General features: G+C 54.1%; 1 protein-coding gene across 1 annotated transcript; it reads left to right on the top strand.

Moving 5' to 3' along the window:
* Nucleotides 1-774: 774 nt before the first annotated feature.
* On the top strand, nt 775-17,277 carry LOC128905635 (feather keratin-like). Its single transcript, XM_054191995.1, has 2 exons — nt 775-1,041; nt 17,200-17,277. Exons 1-2 carry the CDS (start codon nt 775-777, stop codon nt 17,275-17,277), a joined length of 345 nt encoding a protein of 114 aa, XP_054047970.1.
* Nucleotides 17,278-18,035: the final 758 nt, after the last annotated feature.

Raw genomic sequence — 18,035 nt, 5'->3', positions numbered from 1 at the left:
ACGCACCCAACGGGAAAAGCCAGCCTCAAAGACAGCCGTAGTCACCTGGGATCAAGGCCGGGATGGAGCAAATGCAGGGGAAGGGGCAGCACCTCATGACTGCCACACCATCAAAGTGCACAACAGACAGGGCTGCGAGGAAACGGGGGCCCCTCTTCGCAACACACCCACAAACCACACCACACCAGTGCCACGGCATGACCTCACTGAACACACCCCACCTCTCCTACGCTTTAGTCCCGTCTTCTGTTCAGCCTGACAAGCGACAACAAAACCAAGTCTTTGGCCTCTAATACTGGAACTTCAAAGCTGCCGGCGCGGCCAACTGGACACGTCCTCAAGTGGAGGACACGAAAAGGGAGTGATGTGGGAAGGAAATGACACCCCACCTGATTACTCGCCAGGCTGTGGCATGCAAGAGCTGCTTGCTGCAGAAAACCATCATGCGCAAAGTCTCTCCCACCCCTCCAGGACCAGCATAAAAGCCGGCCCAGCAACTCTCCCTCACACACTTCTCCTCACGCCTTCTCCTCCACCCTCAACAAGGTGAGCCTCAACCCCATGACCCTCCTTCTCCTCACCCACCTGACCCCTCTCCTCCACCACGCTCTGCCCACAGCCTCAACACCCCTCATTCCGCCCCACCACCACACTCCCCACAACCCCACACCATCCTCCACACTCCCTCGCCCTCCTCCAACACTGACTCTCACACCCCCACGACCCTCACCTTTCTCCACACCCTCTCTTCCAGGGACCCTCCACATCACACCCATGGCCTGCAACGACCTCTGCCGCCCCTGCGGACCCACCCCGCTGGCTAACAGCTGCAACGAGCCCTGCGTCAGGCAGTGCGAGGACTCACGCGTCGTCATCCAGCCCCCCACTGTGGTGGTCACCCTGCCAGGACCCATCCTCAGCTCCTTCCCCCAGAGCACCTTTGTCGGATCCTCCGCATCCGCTGCCGTGGGCAATGAACTCAGCGCCCAGGGAGTGCCCCTCTCCTCCGGTGGCTTCGGCTATGGCTACGGCTATGGCTTGGGAGGCCTTGGCTGCTACGGTGGCAGAAGAGGCTGCTACCCCTGCTAAGGGCCATCGCCACCACCCCTGACACCAACCATGGCAAACTTGAACCAACAGCATAAATGGAGAACACACCTCCGGGCCCTTCCTAGCACACAGACCTGCTGGCCACGGGTCATGCTCTCAAGGCACCAAGGAAACAGGGAAAGGCCAGCGCCAACTGCCTGGAACCACGTCCCATGCACTTCCTCCTCTTCTCTCACTTCCTTCTTTGCATCGCCCCTTCTCCTATGTCCACTACTCTCCGCTGCAACCACTCCCGGACAAGCCAAAGCCCAACAATGATCTCCACTATGCCACTCCCACTGTGGGCCAAGAAGACCTCGGTGCTTCGGCAAGATCTACTGTACTCAAGGGACTTCGCCTGATGGTTGCCCTACTAACACCTCAGACCATCTCCCTTCCCCTTAGCACCTCTGCCTTTGCAATCTTTTCCCTCAATAAAGTTCTCTTGCATCGCAGCCTAAGATGCCTCCACTTCCTTTCTTCTCACAAGGTTCATCCAACCTCACCCAACACAAGGCCAGGGCTACAGAGACCATTAGGGTGCCTGGAAAAGGGCTACAGGATCTCTCTTAGGAAGTATGTCCCCAGCAAATAAAAACAGCACAGGGCAGAACAGGGGAGCTTCCAGAACCTCACACAAGACCTTCACTTGACCAAACAAAGCTTGGACATGTTAATGCACTTCTACCCAAGACTCTCACACAAGCTCCCCATGGCAGCGTGCACTTCACAGAATCACAGAATCACAGAAACTTCAGACTTGGAAGGGACCTCTAGAGATCATCTAGTCCAACTCCCCTGCTAAAGCAGGGTTGCCTAGAGCCCGTTACTCAGGACTGCATCCAGGCGAGTCTTGAAAATCACCAGAGAAGGGGACTCCACACCCTCCCTGGGCAGCCTGTTCCAGTGCTCTGTCACCCTCACTGTAAAGAAGGTTTTCCCTGTATTTGAATGGAACTTCCTATGTTCTAACTTGTGCCCGTTGCCCCTCGTCCTGTCACTGGGAACCAATGAAGAGAGTCTGGCACCATCCTCCTTCAACCCACCCTTTAGATACTTATATGCCATAATAAGGTCTTCCCTCGGCCTTCTCTTCTGCAGGCTAAAGAGTCCCAGCTCTCTCAGCCTTTCCTCGTAAGGGAGATGCTCCAGTCCCTCAATCATCTTAGTTGCCCTACGCTGGACCCGCTCCAGTACTTCCCTGTCTCTCTTGAACTGGGGAGCCCAAAACTGGATGCAGTATTCCAGTTGTGGCCTCAGCAGTGCAGAGTAGAGGGGGAGAATGACCTCCTTTGACCTACTGGCCACACTCTTCCCTATGCAGCCCAGGATTCCCTTGGCCTTTTTGGCAACAAGGGCACATTGTTGGCTCATGGATAATTTCTTGTCTACACTTCACCAGCTCTCCTCCCCAGCATGACACCGTGGCCAGCACAGCAGGCAGAATCACAGCAAACACAATCATTGACTGCACAAGAAACCACTGGAGATCATCTGCTTCAACACAGACTTCTAAAACGGGGTCATCTCGAGGAGGCTCTCCACGACCATGTCAAGTCAGCTTTTCAGTATCTCCAAGGATGGAGTCTCCAAAACCTCCCTGCACACCCAACTCCACTATTTGACCACCCTCCCACGGAAAAAGCCTTGCCTTCTCTTCCAAGGAAATGGCACGTCTTTTCAGCTTTCTCCATTCCCCCTTGCCCTGGCTGTGGGCGCCCATGAGGAGACTCTGACTCCCCTCTCCTCATTCCCTCCTGTCGTAGTTTCAGCTGGGCTAGAGTTGACTCTCTTACTAGCAGCTCGTACAGTGCTATGTTCTGGATTTGGGATGAGAAGGCGGTTGATAGGCTACTAATGTTTCCGGGTATTTCTAAGCACTCAAGGCCTTTTCTGCTCCTCAAACCGCCCCGCCAGCAAGTACGCTGGGAGTGCAAAAAAAAGGCTGGAGGTGACACGGCTGGGACAACTGACCCCAACTGACCAAAGACGTAGTCCATGCCATATGACGGCATGCTCGGTATATAAAGCTGATGGAAAAAAGAGGCGGGGGATGTTCAGACTTACGACATTTGCCTTCCCAGCAACCAGTATGTGTTGTGGAGCCCTGCTTTCCCGGAGACGGCTGAACACCTGCCTGCCACGGGAAGTAGTGAATTAACTCCATGTTTTGCTTTGCTTCATGCACAGCTGTTGTTCTACCTATTAAACTGTCTTTATCTCAACCCATGTGTCTTTTCACTTTTATACTTCTGATTCTCTTTCCCATCCTGCCATGGCAGGAGTGAGCACGCGGCTGCGGGATCCTAGTTGCTGGCTGGGGTTCTGGAATCATAGAATGGTTTACATTAGTAGGGACAGAATCCCAGAATCCCAGAATCCCAGAATGACAGGGGTTGGAAGGGACCTCTGGAGATCATCTAGTCCAACCCCCCTGCCAAAGCAGGGTCACTTGGAGCAGGTGGCACAGGAACACGTCCAGGTGGGTTTTGAATATCTCCAGAGACGGAGACGCCACACTCTCTCTGGGCACTCTCTTCCAGTGCTCTGCCACCCTCAAAGGCAAGAAGTTCCTCCTCATGTTTAGATGGCACTTCCTATGTTCAAGTTTGTGTATATTACCTGAACCTTACAGATCATCTAATTCCAACCCCCTGCCATGGGCAGGGACACCGCCCACCAGACCAGGTTGCTCAAAGCCCCACCCAGCCTGGCCTTGAACACCTCCAGGGATGGGGCCTTCGCAGCTGCCCTGTGCAACATGTTCCAGTGTCTCACCACCCTCAGAGGGAAAAATGTATTTCTCATATCTCATTTCAATCTACCCGCGTCCCGTGTGAAGCCATTACCCCTCCTCCTATCACTACGTGCCCTTGTAAAAAGTTCCTCTCCAACTTTCGTGGAGGCACCATTCAGACATTGGAAAGCTGCTATAAGGTCTCCCTGGTGTCTTCTCTTCTCCAGGCTGAACAACCCCAACTCTCTCAGCCTGTCCTCACAGCAGAGGGGCTCCAGCCCCCTCATCGTCTTCGTGGCCCTCCTCTGGCCCTCCTCCAACAGGGCCATGTCCTTCTTCTGTTGGGAACTCCACAGCTGGACGCAGTACTCCAGGTGGGGTCTCACGAGAGAAGAGCAGAGGGGCAGAGTCACCTCCCTCCACCTGATGGTCCTGCTTCTTTTGACACAGCCCATTATGCTGACACAGCCCAAAACCTGTTGGATTGCTGGCCTTCCAGCGCACACTGCCCGCTCATCTTGAGCTTCTCATCCACCAGCACCCCCAAGTCCCTCTCCTCAGGCCTCTTCTCAAGCCATTCTCTGCCCAACCTGAATTTGGGATTGGGATTGCCGTGACCCACGTGCATGACCTTGCGCTTGGCCTGCTTGAACTTCACGAGGTTTACACGGGCCCTCCTCTCAAGCCTCTCCAGGTCCCTCTGGATGGCATCCCTTCCCTCCAGCATGTCAACCGCACCACACACCTTGGTCTCATCGGCAAACTTGCTGAGGGTGCACTCGATCATAGAATCATAGAATCATAGAATTGCTGAGGTTGGAAGGGACCTTTAAGATCATCAAGTCCAACCTTTAACCTACCCTGACAAATGCCACTTCTAAACCATGTCCCTAAGTGCCCCATCTACCCTTTTTTTAAACACCTCCAGGGGTGGTGAATCCACCACCTCCCTGGGCAGCCTATTCCAATGTTTAATAACCCTTTCAGTGAAAAAATGTTTCCTGATATCCAATCTAAACCTCCCCTGACATAACTTGAACCCATTTCCTCTCGTCCTATCACTTGTCACCAGGGAGGTCAGCCCCCATCTCTCTACAACCACCTTTCAGGTAGTTGTAGAGGGTGATAAGGTCTCCCCTCAGCCTCCTCTTCTCCAGGCTAAACAACCCCAGCTCCCTCAGTCGTTCTTCATAAGGTTTGTCCTCCAGACCCCTCACCAGCTTTGTAGCCCTTCTCTGGACACCCTCCAACACCTCGATGTCCCTCTTGTAGCGAGGGGCCCAAAACTGAATGCAGTACTCGAGGTGGGGCCTCACCAGTGCCGAGTACAGGGGGATGATCACTTCCCTAGTCCGCCTCACCACACTATTCCTGATACAGGCTAGGATGCTGTTGGCCTTCTTGGCCACCTGGCCACACTGCTGGCTCATATTCAGCCGGCTGTCCACAAACACCCCCAGGTCCTTTTCTGCCGGGCTGCTTTCGAGCCACTCTGCCCCAATCCTGTAGCGCTGCATGGGGTTGTTGTGACCCAAGTGCAGCACCCGGCACTCGGCCTTGTTGAACCTCATACCATTGGTCTCAGCCCATCGGTCCAGCCTGTCCAGATCCCTCTGCAGAGCCAACCTACCCTCAAGCAGATCAACACGCCCGCCCAGTTTAGTGTCATCTGCAAACTTACTGAGGGTGCATTCGATCCCTTCATCCAGATCATTGATAAAGATATTAAAGAGAACCGGCCCCAGCACCGAGCCCTGGGGGACACCACATGTGACCGGACACCAACTGGATTGAACTCCATTTACCACCACTCTCTGGGCACGGCCATCCAGACAGTTTTTTACCCAGCAAAGAGTACACCTGTCCAGGCCATGAGCAGCCAGTTTCTCCAGGAGAATGCTGTAGGAAACAGTGTCAAGCGCTTTGCAAAACTCCAAGTAGATAACATCCACGGCTTTTCCCTCATCCACTAAGTGGGTCACCTTATCATAGAAGGATATTAGGTTTGATAGGCACCACCTGCCCTTCACAAACCCATGCTGACTGGGCCTGATCACCCTGTTCTCCTGCATGTGCCGTGTAATGGCACCGAGGAGGATCTGTTCCATGACCTTCCCAGGCACCGAGGTCAGACTGACCGGCCTGTAGTTCCCCGGATCCTCCTTCCGGCCCTTCTTGTGGATGGGTGTCACATTGCCGACCTCCCGGGTTCTCCAGGACTGCTCATAAAGGATGCAAAGTGGCCTGGCGAGCACTTCCGCCAGCTCTTTCGTACTGTCCATGGCACCGACAAAGACGTTAAACAGCACCGCTCCCAGTACCGACTCCTGAGGAACGTCACTCCTCACTGCTCACCACTTGGACATCAAACCCTTAATCAAAAGCCTTCGAGTGCGGCCATCCATCCAGTTCCTTATCCTCCGAGTGCTCCATTGGTCAAATCCATGTCGCTCCAATTTCGGGACCAGCATGTTGTGTGGGACAGTGTCAGACGCTTTGCACATATCCAGGTACATCACGTCTTTTGCTCTTCCCTTATCCACCAACACTGTAACCCTGTCAGAGAACGCCTTGCTGAAGCCATGTTGACTGTCACCGATCACCTCCAAATATTCCATGTGACTTAGCAGAGTTTCCAGGAGGATCTGCTCCATGATCTTGCCGGGCACAGAGGTAAAACTGACCGGACCGTACTTCCCCGCATCTTCCTTGTTTCTTTTTTGAAAAATGGGCGTCATGGTACCCCTTTTCCAAACAGTGGGAACTTCATCCACAGCCTTTCCCTCATCCATCCACTCAGAGGGTCCCCTTGACAAAGAAGGAGATCAGAGTGGTCAGGCAGGACCTGCCCCTCATAAAGCCATGCCGACGTCTCATACGGTTTGTCTGCGTCTGCTGAATGCCTTGAAAAATGCCAATACAACCAAGGCTTTGGCCTCTAAGACTGGCAATTAAAAGCTTCCACCAGGGGCCAACTGGACACGTCCTCAAGACGGGGCCATGAAAATGGAGAATTAGGGAAAAGAAAAGACAACCCACCTCATGACTCACCAGGCTGTGGCATGCAAGAGCTGCTTGCTGAAAAAACACTCTCGTGCGCAAAGCCTGTCCCGCTCCTCCACGACCAGCATAAAAGCCGGCCCAGCGCCTCTCTCCCTCACACACTTCTCCTCACGCCTTCTCCTCCACCCTCAACAAGGTGAGTCTCAACCCCATGACCCTCCTTCTCCTCACCCACCTGGCCCCTCTCCTCCACCACGCTCTGCCCACAGCCTCAACAGCCCTCACGCCTCCACACTGCCACGCTCCCCACAGCACCACAACAGCGCTCCACACTCCCTCACCCTCCTCCAACACTGACCCTCACACCCCCACGACCCTCACCTTTCTCCACACCCTCTCTTCCAGGCACCCTCCACACCACACACATGGCCTACAACGACCTCTGCGGCCCCTGTGGACCCACCCCGCTGGCTAACAGCTGCAACGAGCCCTGCGTCAGGCAGTGTGAGGCCTCCCGCATCGTCATCCAGCCCCCCACTGTAGTGGTCACCCTGCCAGGACCCATTCTCACCTCCTTCCCCCAGAGCACTGCCGTCGGATCCTCTGCATCCGCTGCCGTGGGCAATGAACTCAGCGCCCAGGGAGTGCCCGTCTCCTCCGGCGGCTTCAGCTTCGGCTACGGCTATGGCTTGGGAGGCCTTGGCTGCTACGGTGGCAGAAGAGGCTGCTACCCCTGCTAAGGGCCCTCACCACCACGCCTGACAACAACCACCCACACCATGGAAGCCACGGCATGGATTGAGGAGGCAACTCAAGCATGTTCTGGCACATGGCTTCACCATCCACAGCTCCTCCTCTCAAGGCACCAAGCAAGGAAGCAGGGAAGGGGCCAACCCAGACTGTCTGCAACCATGGCCCATGTACCTCCTCCTCTTCTCCCACTTCCTTCTTTCCATCGCCCCTTCTGCTACGTTCACAACTCTCCGCTGCAAGCACTTGCTGAAGAGGCAAATACCACGTGGGACCTCCAGGGTGCCGCTCCTACTGCAGGCCAGGAAGACCTTGATGCTCTGGCAAGACCTAGCTCACACAGGGGACCTTGGATGATGGTCACCCTACCTGCAACTCAGACCGTCTCTATCGCACTTAGCGCTTCTACCTTTGAACTTCTCTCTTCCCTCAATAAAGTTCTTCCGCATCCCAGTCTAAGACGCCTCCACTTCCTTTCTTCTCACAAAGTTCTTCCAACCTCACCCAACAGAAAGCCAGGGCTACAGTGCCCATCGGGGTGGGTGCAAGAGGGCCACAGGACCGGTCTTAGGAACTATGGCCCCAGCAACAGCAACAGCACAACAGAGGGGGCTTCCAGAACCTCACACAAGCCCTTCACTTAACAAAAGAAAGCCTTGGGCAACCTCACGCACTTCTACTCATGCCTACAATGAAAGCTCCTCATGGCAGCATGCACTTCACCAGCTCTCTTCCCCAGCAAGACCCTCTGGCCAACACAGCAGGCAGAGCAACAGAAAACAGAATCCTTGACTGCACAAGGAATCTCTGGAGATAACCTCATTACACCCGACCTTCTCAAACGTGGTCAGATTGAGCACGCTGTTCAGCACCAGATCCAGTCAGCTTTTCAGTTTCTACATGATGGAGACTCCAACACCTCTCTGCGCAACCGCTTCCACTCTTGGACCACCCTCCCACGGAAAAAGCCTTGCCTTCTCTTCCAAGGAAATGGCACGTCTTTTCAGCTTTCTCCATTCACCCTTGCCCTGTCTGACTCCCCTCTCCTCATTCCCTCCTGACATGGCTGCAGCTGGGATAGAGTTGACTTGCTCAGCAGCTGGTAGAGTGCTAGGTTTTGTGTTTGCGATGAGAATGGCGTTGAGAGCCCACTAATGGTTTTTGGTTGTTGCTAAGCTCTCAAGGCCTTTTCTGCTCTTCATACCACCCCACCACCAAGTAGGCCCGGTGTACAGAAAAAGCTGGGAGGTGAGGCGGCCGGTACAGCTGACCCCAGCTGACCAAAGGCATAGTCCATGACACATGAGAGCAGGCTGAGGGAAGAAAGAAGCGGGGAATGTTCAGAGTTATGGCATTTGTCTTCCAAGTAACCGTTATGTCTCATGGAGCCCTTCTTTCCTGGAGACGGCTGAACACCTGCCTGCCTTGGGAAGTAGTGAAGGAACTCCTTCTTTTGCTTTGCTTGCTTGTGCATCTTTTGCTTTACTTATTAAACTGACATCTCAACGCACAAATTTTTTCACTTTTCCTCTTCGGATTCTCTTTCCCAGCCTGTTGTAGTGGGGAGTGAGCGAGTGGCTGCATGGTTCAGATTGCTGGCTGGCGTGAAACCAAGACACCTCCCATCCGGGATTTAGAGACATTGATGACATCTCCCCTACGCGGCCTTTTCTCCTGGCTGAAGAAACTCCCAGCTCTCTCAGCTTCTCCTCAAGGGAAGGATGCTCCAGTCCCTTCAGTGTCTTGGTGGCCCTGCACTCCACTTGCTCCACCACGTCTATGGCCTTCAAAAACTCACAGAATCGCTGAGGTTGGGAAATACACTTAAGATCACTGATTCCATCCCTTAACCTAACACTACCAAGTGCCCCACCAAAGCAAGTCCCTTGGGGCCAAGTCTACTCTCTTCTAGATACCTCCAGGGCTGGTGACTCAACCGCTTCCCTGGGAAGCCTATTCCAGTGCTTGACAACCATTTCAGTGAAGACATTTTTCACCAGTGCCCACTACAGGGGGACGATCACTTCCATAGTCCTCCTGGACTCATGACTTCTGATACAGGCCACAATGCTACTGGCCGCCTTGGGCTCCAGGGCACACTGCTGGCTCATACTCAGCTGGCTGTCAAACAACACCCCCAGCTCCTTTTCCAATGGGCAGCTTTCCAGCCGCTCTTCCCCAAGCCTGTAGTGTTGCATGGGGTTCTTGTGAACCAAGTGCAGGACCCGGCACTCAGCTTTTCTGAACCCCACACCATTGGCCTCCTCCCATCGATCCAGCCTGTCCAGATCGCTCTCTAAAGTGTCTTACCCTCAAGCAGATCCACACACTCGCCCAACTTGGTGTTGCCTGCAAACATTCTGAGGGTGCACTCGACCCCCTTGTCCAGGTCGTTCGTAAAGATACTAAAGAGAACCAGCCCCAGTACTCAGCCTTGGGGAACACCACCTGTGGTGGCAACAATCTGGATTTAGCTCCATTCACCTCTATGGGCCTGGCCATCCAGCCCGTTTTTTAGCCAGCAAAGTGTACGCCCGTCAGAGCCATGAGCAGGCAGTTTCTGCAGGAGAACACTCTGGGAAACAGTGTCAATGGCTTTACTAAAGTCCAGTTAACAACACTCACAGCCCTTCACTCATCCACCCACTAAGCGCGTCCCCTTGACATAGAAGGAGATCAGGTTAGGCAAGCAGGACCTGCCCTTCATAAAGCCATGCTGGCTGGGCCTCATCACCTGGTTGGCCTCTATGTGCCATACAAAGGCGATCAAGATGATTAGCTCCATAACATTTCCCAGCTCCCAGGTCAGAAAGACAGACCTTTCTCTCAGCTACAAACTTACAAGCAATGGGGGCATCAAAGTGCCCACAGGGCACATCAACAGGGTGTGGCAGGCCTAAAGACAGGCTTAGCCAGCCACAAACGTGCCACGAGATGATGTCACTGGAGATACCCCACCTCTCCTACGCCTTGCCTGTGACTGCTGAATTCCCTGACACACAGCATCCATGCACGTCCTCCAAAATACCTACTCACACTTAAAAGCTACCACCAGGGCCAAGTGGACATATTCACAAGACGACAACATGTAAAGGGAGCGTTGTGGGAAGGAAAACACACCCACCTCAGCACTTGACAGGCTGTGGCATGAAAGAGATGCTTGCTCAAAAATGCAGTCGTGCACGAAATCATGGCCGCAGCTCCGTACTCACGTGCTGCGTGCTTGCCTCCAACTCTCCTCAACAAGCTCCACCTTCCCTTTCTTCCCGTCACACACTGTGCAGAGAAATGGCCTCATCCATCGGCACTCACCCCATGTAAACAACCCAAAGGCCCTGGCCCACCAGTATCCCCTGCATGCCGATCCCACTCCCCCTCTGTCTCTTGACACACTCTCGGCCTCTCCAGGAACTCGCCTGCTTTTGCACGCTGCCTCATATGCAATCATGGAGGCACTTGGGTTGGAAAAGACCCTGAACAATCTTGACACCGTTCACCTATGACTACCAACTTCACCAAAAAAACATAGCCCTAAGTCCCACATCTCCACGTCTTGTCATTACCTCCAGGGATGGTGATTCAACCACTTCCCGGAGGAGCCTCTTCCAGTGCTTCATAACCCTTCTGGGGATGACATTTTTCCCAGCATCCAAACTGAGCATCCCTATGCACCCTTTAAAGACCTTAATTCTTCTCCTATCACTTGTTACTTGGGATAAGGGACTGACACCTACCTCATTACCACCTCTTTTCAGGTGGGTGTAGTGAGCAATAAGGCGTGCCCTCAGCCTTTTTCTTTCTGCAAACTAAACATGCCCAGTTCCCTAAACTGCTCCTAGCAAGTCTTGTTCTCTACATCCTTCACCAGCTTCGTTGCTCACCTTCAGATGTGTCGCACCAGAGCCCAGGTTGCAAACTTGCCGGCCACAACTAAGGGGATCCCTACATAAGAGCCAAGAGGAGCCTTTGGGGAGCACGACCAGCCTCCCTACAGCACAGGGCTGCCACGATAATGCCCTGCTCTCACAAACAGCCCTCCTCTGCCTGCTTCAACTGCCTCCACCAGGGACGGCCCCAGCGGGGCACAAACTCAAACACGCAGCCTCCGTTCTCCCACCTACAACCTTAAAAACAAAAGGGGCACCAAGGCAGCCACAGAGCACACCCAACGGGAAAGGCCATGCCCAAAGACAGGCTTAGTGAGCTGGCAGCAAGGCAGGGAAGGAACAAGCGCAATGCAAGGGGCAGCGCCTAATGCCTGGCCCCCCTCCAAAGCCCAGACCAGCCTGCCAGGGCTGCGAGGAAATGACGCCCCCTCTTCACAACGCACCCACAAACCACACCACACAACTGCCACGGCATGAACTCCCTGATGACACCCCACCTCTCTTACGCTTTGGTCACGTCTTCTGACAACCCTGACGCGTGCCATCAACACAATGTTTAGGGCCTCTACTACTGGCACTTAAAAGTTGCCGCCAGGGCCGAGTGGACACATCATCAATAAGAGAACATGGAATTGGAGAATTTCAGAAAACAAAGAACACAACCACGTCATTACTCGTGAGGCTGTGTCATGCAAAAGTTGTTTGTGGAAAAGGCCATCATGCGCCAAGCCTGTCCCGCCCCTCCACGACCAGCATAAAAGCCGGCCCAGCGCCTCTCTCCCTCACACACTTCTCCTCACGCCGCCTCCTCCACCCTCAACAAGGTGAGTCTCAACACACTGACCCTCCTTGTCCTCACTCACTTGGCCCTTCTCCTCCAGCTCCCCACAGCCCCACACCACCCCTCCACACTCCCTCGCCCTCCTCCAACACTGACCCACACATCCCCACGACCCTCACCTTTCTCCACACCCTCTCTTCCAGGGACCCTCCACACCACACACATGGCTTGCAACAACCTCTGCAGCCCCTGTGGACCCACCCCGCTGGCTAACAGCTGCAACCAGCCCTGCGTCAGGCAGTGCGAGGCCTCCCGCGTCGTCATCCAGCCTTCCACCGTGCAGGTCACCCTGCCAGGACCCATCCTCACCTCCTTCCCCCAGAGCACCTTTGTCGGATCCTCCGCATCCGCTGCCGTGGGCAATGAACTCAGTGCCCAGGGAGTGCCCATCTCCTCCGGCGGCTTCGGCTTCGGGTACGGCTACGGCTTGGGAGGCCTGGGCTGCTTCAGCGGCAGGAGAGGCTGCTACCCCTGCTAAGGGCACTTACCACCACCCCTGACAAAACCCTGACATCCTGGAAGCCACAGTATTGATGAAGGACACATCCCTGGGTCTTTCCTAGCACATAGGCCTGCTGTCCATGCATCTTTATCTCAAGGCTCCAAGGAAGAGGGATGGGGACAGTCCTTCTCTTCTCCCACTTCCTTCTTTGCAGTTCAACTTCTGCTATATCCACTACTCTCCGCTGCAACCACATTCTGACAAGCCAGAGCCCAACAACGAGCTCCACTGTGCAACTCCCACTGCGGGGCAGGAAGACCTTGCTGCTCTGGCAAGATCTCTCTCACACAAGGGAGCTTGGATGATGGTCACCCTACCTGCAACTCTGACTAGCTCCCTTGCACTTGGCATTCCTGCCTTTGCATTCTTTTCCATCAATAAAGTTCTCTTGCATTCCACCTGAGATGCCTCCGTTTCCTTTTTTACTCACAAGGCTCTTCCAGCCTCACTCAACACAAAGCCACAGCTACAGAGACCATCGGGGTGGGTGGGAAAGGGCCACAGGGCCGGTCTTAGGAACTATGGCCCCAGCAACAACCACAGCACAGAGCAGCACAGGGGGGCTTCCAGAACCTGACACAAGCCCTTCACTTACCCAAAGGCTTGGACATATTAACGCACTTCCAACCAAGGCTCTGACACAAGCTCCCCATGCCAGCACGCACTTCACCAACTCTCTTCCGCAGCATGACCCTCTCACCAGCACAGCAGGCAGAATCACAGCAAACACAATCATTCACTGCACAAGGAACCTCTGGACATCATCTACTTCAACAACACCCGCTCAAAGAGAGTCAACTCAAGCAGGCACTCCACAGCCTTGTCCAGTCAGCTTTTCAGTATCTCCAAGGATGAAGTCTCCAACACCTCTCTCTACAACCCCTTTTCACCTGTTAGACCACCGTCACGGTCATACTGAAAAAGGCTGGCCTTCTCTTCCATGGAAGTGGCACGTCTTTTCAGCTTTTCTCATTCCCCATGCCTCGGCCATGGGCACCCATGACAAGGGTCTGACTCCCCTCTCCTGCTTCCCTCCTGACATCGCTTCACCTGCGATAGAGTTGACTTTCTCACTAGCAGCTGGTAGACTGCTAGGTTTTGCATGTGGGATGAGAATGGCGTTGAGAGCCCACTACTCTTTCTGGTTGTTGCTAAGCGCTCAAGGCCTTTTCTGCTCCTCACACTGCCCTGCCAGCGAGTAGGCTGGGAGTGCACAAAAGGCTGGGAAGTGACACGGCCAGGATAGCTGACCCCAACTGACCAAATGATAGTCCATGCCAGGTGAAGGCGTGCTCAGTATATAATGCATGGCAAAGATGAAAGAACGGTGTAATGAACGGACGTACGGCGTTTGTCTTTCCAAATAACTGATGTGCATCATGGAGCCCTTCTTTCCTGGAGACATGGCTGAACACTTGCATTCCAATGGGAAGTATTCAAAGAATTGTGTGGTTTCTTTGATGCCACTCGTGGCTTTTGCTCTACCTACAGAACTATTTCTACCTCAGCACACGCATTTTTTCACTTTTCCTCTTCTGATTCTCTTCCCCATCCTGCCGAGGGGGAAGCGAGCGAGCGGCTGCATGGTTCTCAATGCTCGCTGGGTTTGCACCACTGAAACTCCCATCTGGGATTTAGAGACATTGATGACAGCTCATCAATGAACGTGGCCTTGCCTCCTGGCTGAGAAACCTCCCAGCTCTCTCTGCTTCTCCTCAATGAAGGATGCTTCAGTCCCTTCAGCATCTGGGTGGCCCTGCACTCCCCTTGCTCCACTAAGTCCATGGCCTTCCAGAAATCACAGAATCATTGAGGTTGTGTTTTGGGTGAATGCCAGCTGGCAACAAAGAACCATGCGGCCACTCCTTCACCACCCCCACAGCTGCAGGATGTGGGGGAGAATCGGAAGAAAGAGGGAAAACTCACGGCTTGAGATAAAGGCAGTTTAACAGAACAGCAGAGGATAGAGGAAATCAAGAACAACAGAACTTGCAGAGGAATGTACAAAAACCGATTCATTTATCACCACTCACCAGCCTGACCTGGGAAGTCCCAAGCCCACTCCCAAGCAGCGATCTCCAACTCCCTCCCCCTGGAAGCTCCCCCAGCTATACACTGGGCACGGCATCTCATGGCATCGAGTACCTGTGTCCTGTCCTTCACTACTTCCCATGGGCAGGCAGGAGTTCAGCTGCCTGCAGGAAAGCAGGGCTCCATAATGCGTGATGTTTCTTGGGAAGACTAATGTCATAACTCCAAGAGTGCCTCCCGCCTTCTTTGTTCTTCCCCCAGCATTATGTATTGAGCATAATGTTGCACGGCACGGACTATCCCTTTGGTGAGTTCTGATCAGCTGTGCTGGCTCTGTCTCCTCCCAGCTTTTTGTGCCCTCCCAGCCTACTTGCTGGCAGGGTGGTGTGAGGAGCAGAAAAGGCCTTGAGTGCTTAGCAAGAGCTGAAAAGGGTAGTGGGCTGTCAATAGCATTCTCATCCCAAATGCAAAACAGAGCACCCTACCAGCTGCCAGGAAGGGAGTCACTTCTATCCCAGCTGAAACCTTACTAAGGAGGGAATGAGGAGAGGGGAGTCAGACTCTTCTCTCAGGTGCCCACAACCAGGGCAAGTGATGATGGAGAAAGATGAAAAGAGGCGCCTTTTCCTTGGAAGAGAAGGCATGCTGTTTTCAGCGTGAGTGTGGTCAAAGATTGGAACCGGCTGTGCAGAGAGGCGTTGGACCCTCCATCCTTGGAAATACTGAAGACCTGTGTGGACATGGTTGCGGAGAGCCTGCTTGAGCTGATGCTGTTTGAGCAGGTTCGGTTGAAGTAGAGGATGTCCATAGGATCCTTGGGCAGTCAATGATTCTCGTTGCTGTGATTCTGCCTGCTGTGCTGGCCACAGGGTCATGCTGGGGAAGAGAGTTGGCAAAGTGTGTGCTGCCATGGGGAGCTTGTGTCAGAGGCTGCAGTAGAAGTGCATTAGCATGTGCAAGCCTTTGTTTGGGTAAGTGAAGGGCTTGTGTCACGTTCTGGAAACCGCCCTGTGCTGCTCTGTGCTGCTGTTGTAGCTGGGGACATACTTCCTAAGAGGGGTCCTGTAGCCCTTTTCGCACTCACCCCAGTTGCCTCCTGAGCCCTGGCTTTGTGTTGCATGAGGTTGGAAGAGCCTTGGGAAAAGAAAGGAAGTGGAGGCATCTCATGCTGGGATGCAGAACTTTAACGAGTTTATTGCCAAAAGACCTGCTCCAGCATTGGTTTCTCTCCATGGGATCAAAGCCTCCTTTGGGAATCCACCTGCTTCGACGGGGGTTCCTCCGCAGGCTGTAGGTAGATATCTGCTCCACTGTGGACCACCATGGGCTGCATATCTACAACATGCTTGACCATGGTCTTCAAAACGAGATGCAGGGAAATCTCTGCTCCAGTGCCTGGAGCACCTCCTCCCACTCCGTCTTCACTGACCTTGGGGCAGCGCCGAATGCCTGGCACCCCTCCAAAGCCCAGGCCGGCCTGCCAGGGCTGTGAGGAAATGGGGCCCCCTCTTCACAACGCACCCGCAAACCACACCACACAACTGACACAAAATGACCTCACTTATGACACACCACCTCTGGAATGCTTTGGCCATGTCTCCTGAATACCCTGAAACGCTGCATGCATGCACATCCTTCAAACTACTTACTCTAACTTAAAAGCTGCCACCAGGGTGAGATGGACATGAGGAGAAGATGAAAAGGGGCTGTTATGGTAAGGAAAACGCAACGCACATCATTCCTTGAGTGGCTGCAGCATGGAATGACTCATTGCTGAAAAACACAGTCAGGCGCCAAGCCTGTCCCACCCCTCCACGACCAGCATAAAAGCCGGCCCAGCGCCTCTCTCCCTCACACACTTCTCCTCACGCCTTCTCCTCCACCCTCAACAAGGTGAGTCTCAACCCCATGACCCTCCTTCTTCTCAACCACCTGGTCCCTCTCCTCCACCAAGCTCTGCCCACAGCCTCAAGAGCGCTCACGCCTCCACACTGCCACGCTCCCCACAGCCCCACAACAGCCCTCCACACTCCCTCGCCCTCCTCCAAAACCGACCCTCACACCCCCACCACCCTCACCTTTCTCAACACCCTCTCTTCCAGGGAAACTCCACACCACACACATGGCCTGCAACGACCTCTGCGGCCCATGCGGACCCACCCCGCTGGCTAACAGCTGCAACGAGCCCTGCGTCAGGCAGTGCGAGGCCTCCCGCGTCGTCATCCAGCCTTCCACCGTGCAGGTCACCCTGCCAGGACCCATTCTCACCTCCTTCCCCCAGAGCACCTTTGTCGGATCCTCCGCATCCGCTGCCGTGGGCAATGAACTCAGCGCCCAGGGAGTGCCCGTCTCCTCCGGTGGCTTCGGCTTCGGCTACGGCTATGGCTTGGGAGGCCTTGGCTGCTACGGTGGCAGAAGAGGCTGCTACCCCTGCTAAGGGCCACCGCCACCACCCTTCGTAGCTGATCTCTCTCGTGCAGGGGACTTTGGTTGATGGTTGCCCTACTAATACCTCAGACCATCTCCCTTCCCCTTAGCACCTCTGCCTTTGCAATCTTTTCCCTCAATAAAGTTCTCTTGCATCTCAGCCTCAAACGCCTCCACTTCCTTTCTTCTCACAAGGCTCTTCCAACCTCACCCAACACAAGGCCAGGGTTACAGAGACCATTGGGGTGGATGGAAAAGGGCTAGAAGACCTCTCGTAGGAACTATGGCCCCAGCAAAAACAACAGCACAGGGCAGCACGGGGGAGCTCCCAGAACCTTACACAAGCCCTTCACTTGCCCAAACAAAGGCTTGCACATAATAATCACAGAATCACAGAATCTTACTGGTTGGAAGGGACCTCTGAGATCATCGAGTCCAACCACAAAAAAAAAAAAAAAAAAAAAAAAGCACCCACCTACTAAACTCCACACCCACAACCCCACACACAACACCCCACCACAAACAATAATCTTGGGCACTAGAGCATGCCCTGAAGAGCCATGTCTACACATTTCTTAAATACCTCCAGGGATGGTGACTCCACCACCTCCCTGGGCAGGCTGTTCCAGTGCCTGACCACTCTTTCAGTAAAGTCATTCTTCCTAATATCTAATCTAAATCTCCCTTGCCGCAGCTTCATACCATTTCCTCTGGTCCTGTCGCTATTCCCTTGGGAGAAGAGGCCAACCCCTGCCTCTCTACAGTTTC

The sequence above is a fragment of the Rissa tridactyla genome, chromosome 2 (genome assembly GCF_028500815.1).
Source record: "Rissa tridactyla isolate bRisTri1 chromosome 2, bRisTri1.patW.cur.20221130, whole genome shotgun sequence".
In the NCBI taxonomy this organism is placed as follows: Eukaryota; Metazoa; Chordata; class Aves; order Charadriiformes; family Laridae; genus Rissa; species Rissa tridactyla.
The sequence above is the reverse complement of the archived record's forward strand: the minus strand, read 5'-3'. Positions and strand labels throughout refer to the sequence as shown.

Bases quoted from the DNA above. Each gene is read 5' to 3' on its own strand.
- LOC128905635 (XM_054191995.1), top strand. From the start codon at position 775: ATGGCCTGCAACGACCTCTGCCGCCCCTGCGGACCCACCCCGCTGGCT. The intron at 1,042-17,199 runs GGAGGCCTTGGC...GTCTCCTCCGGT, and splicing joins ATGGCTACGGCTATGGCTTG to GGCTTCGGCTTCGGCTACGG.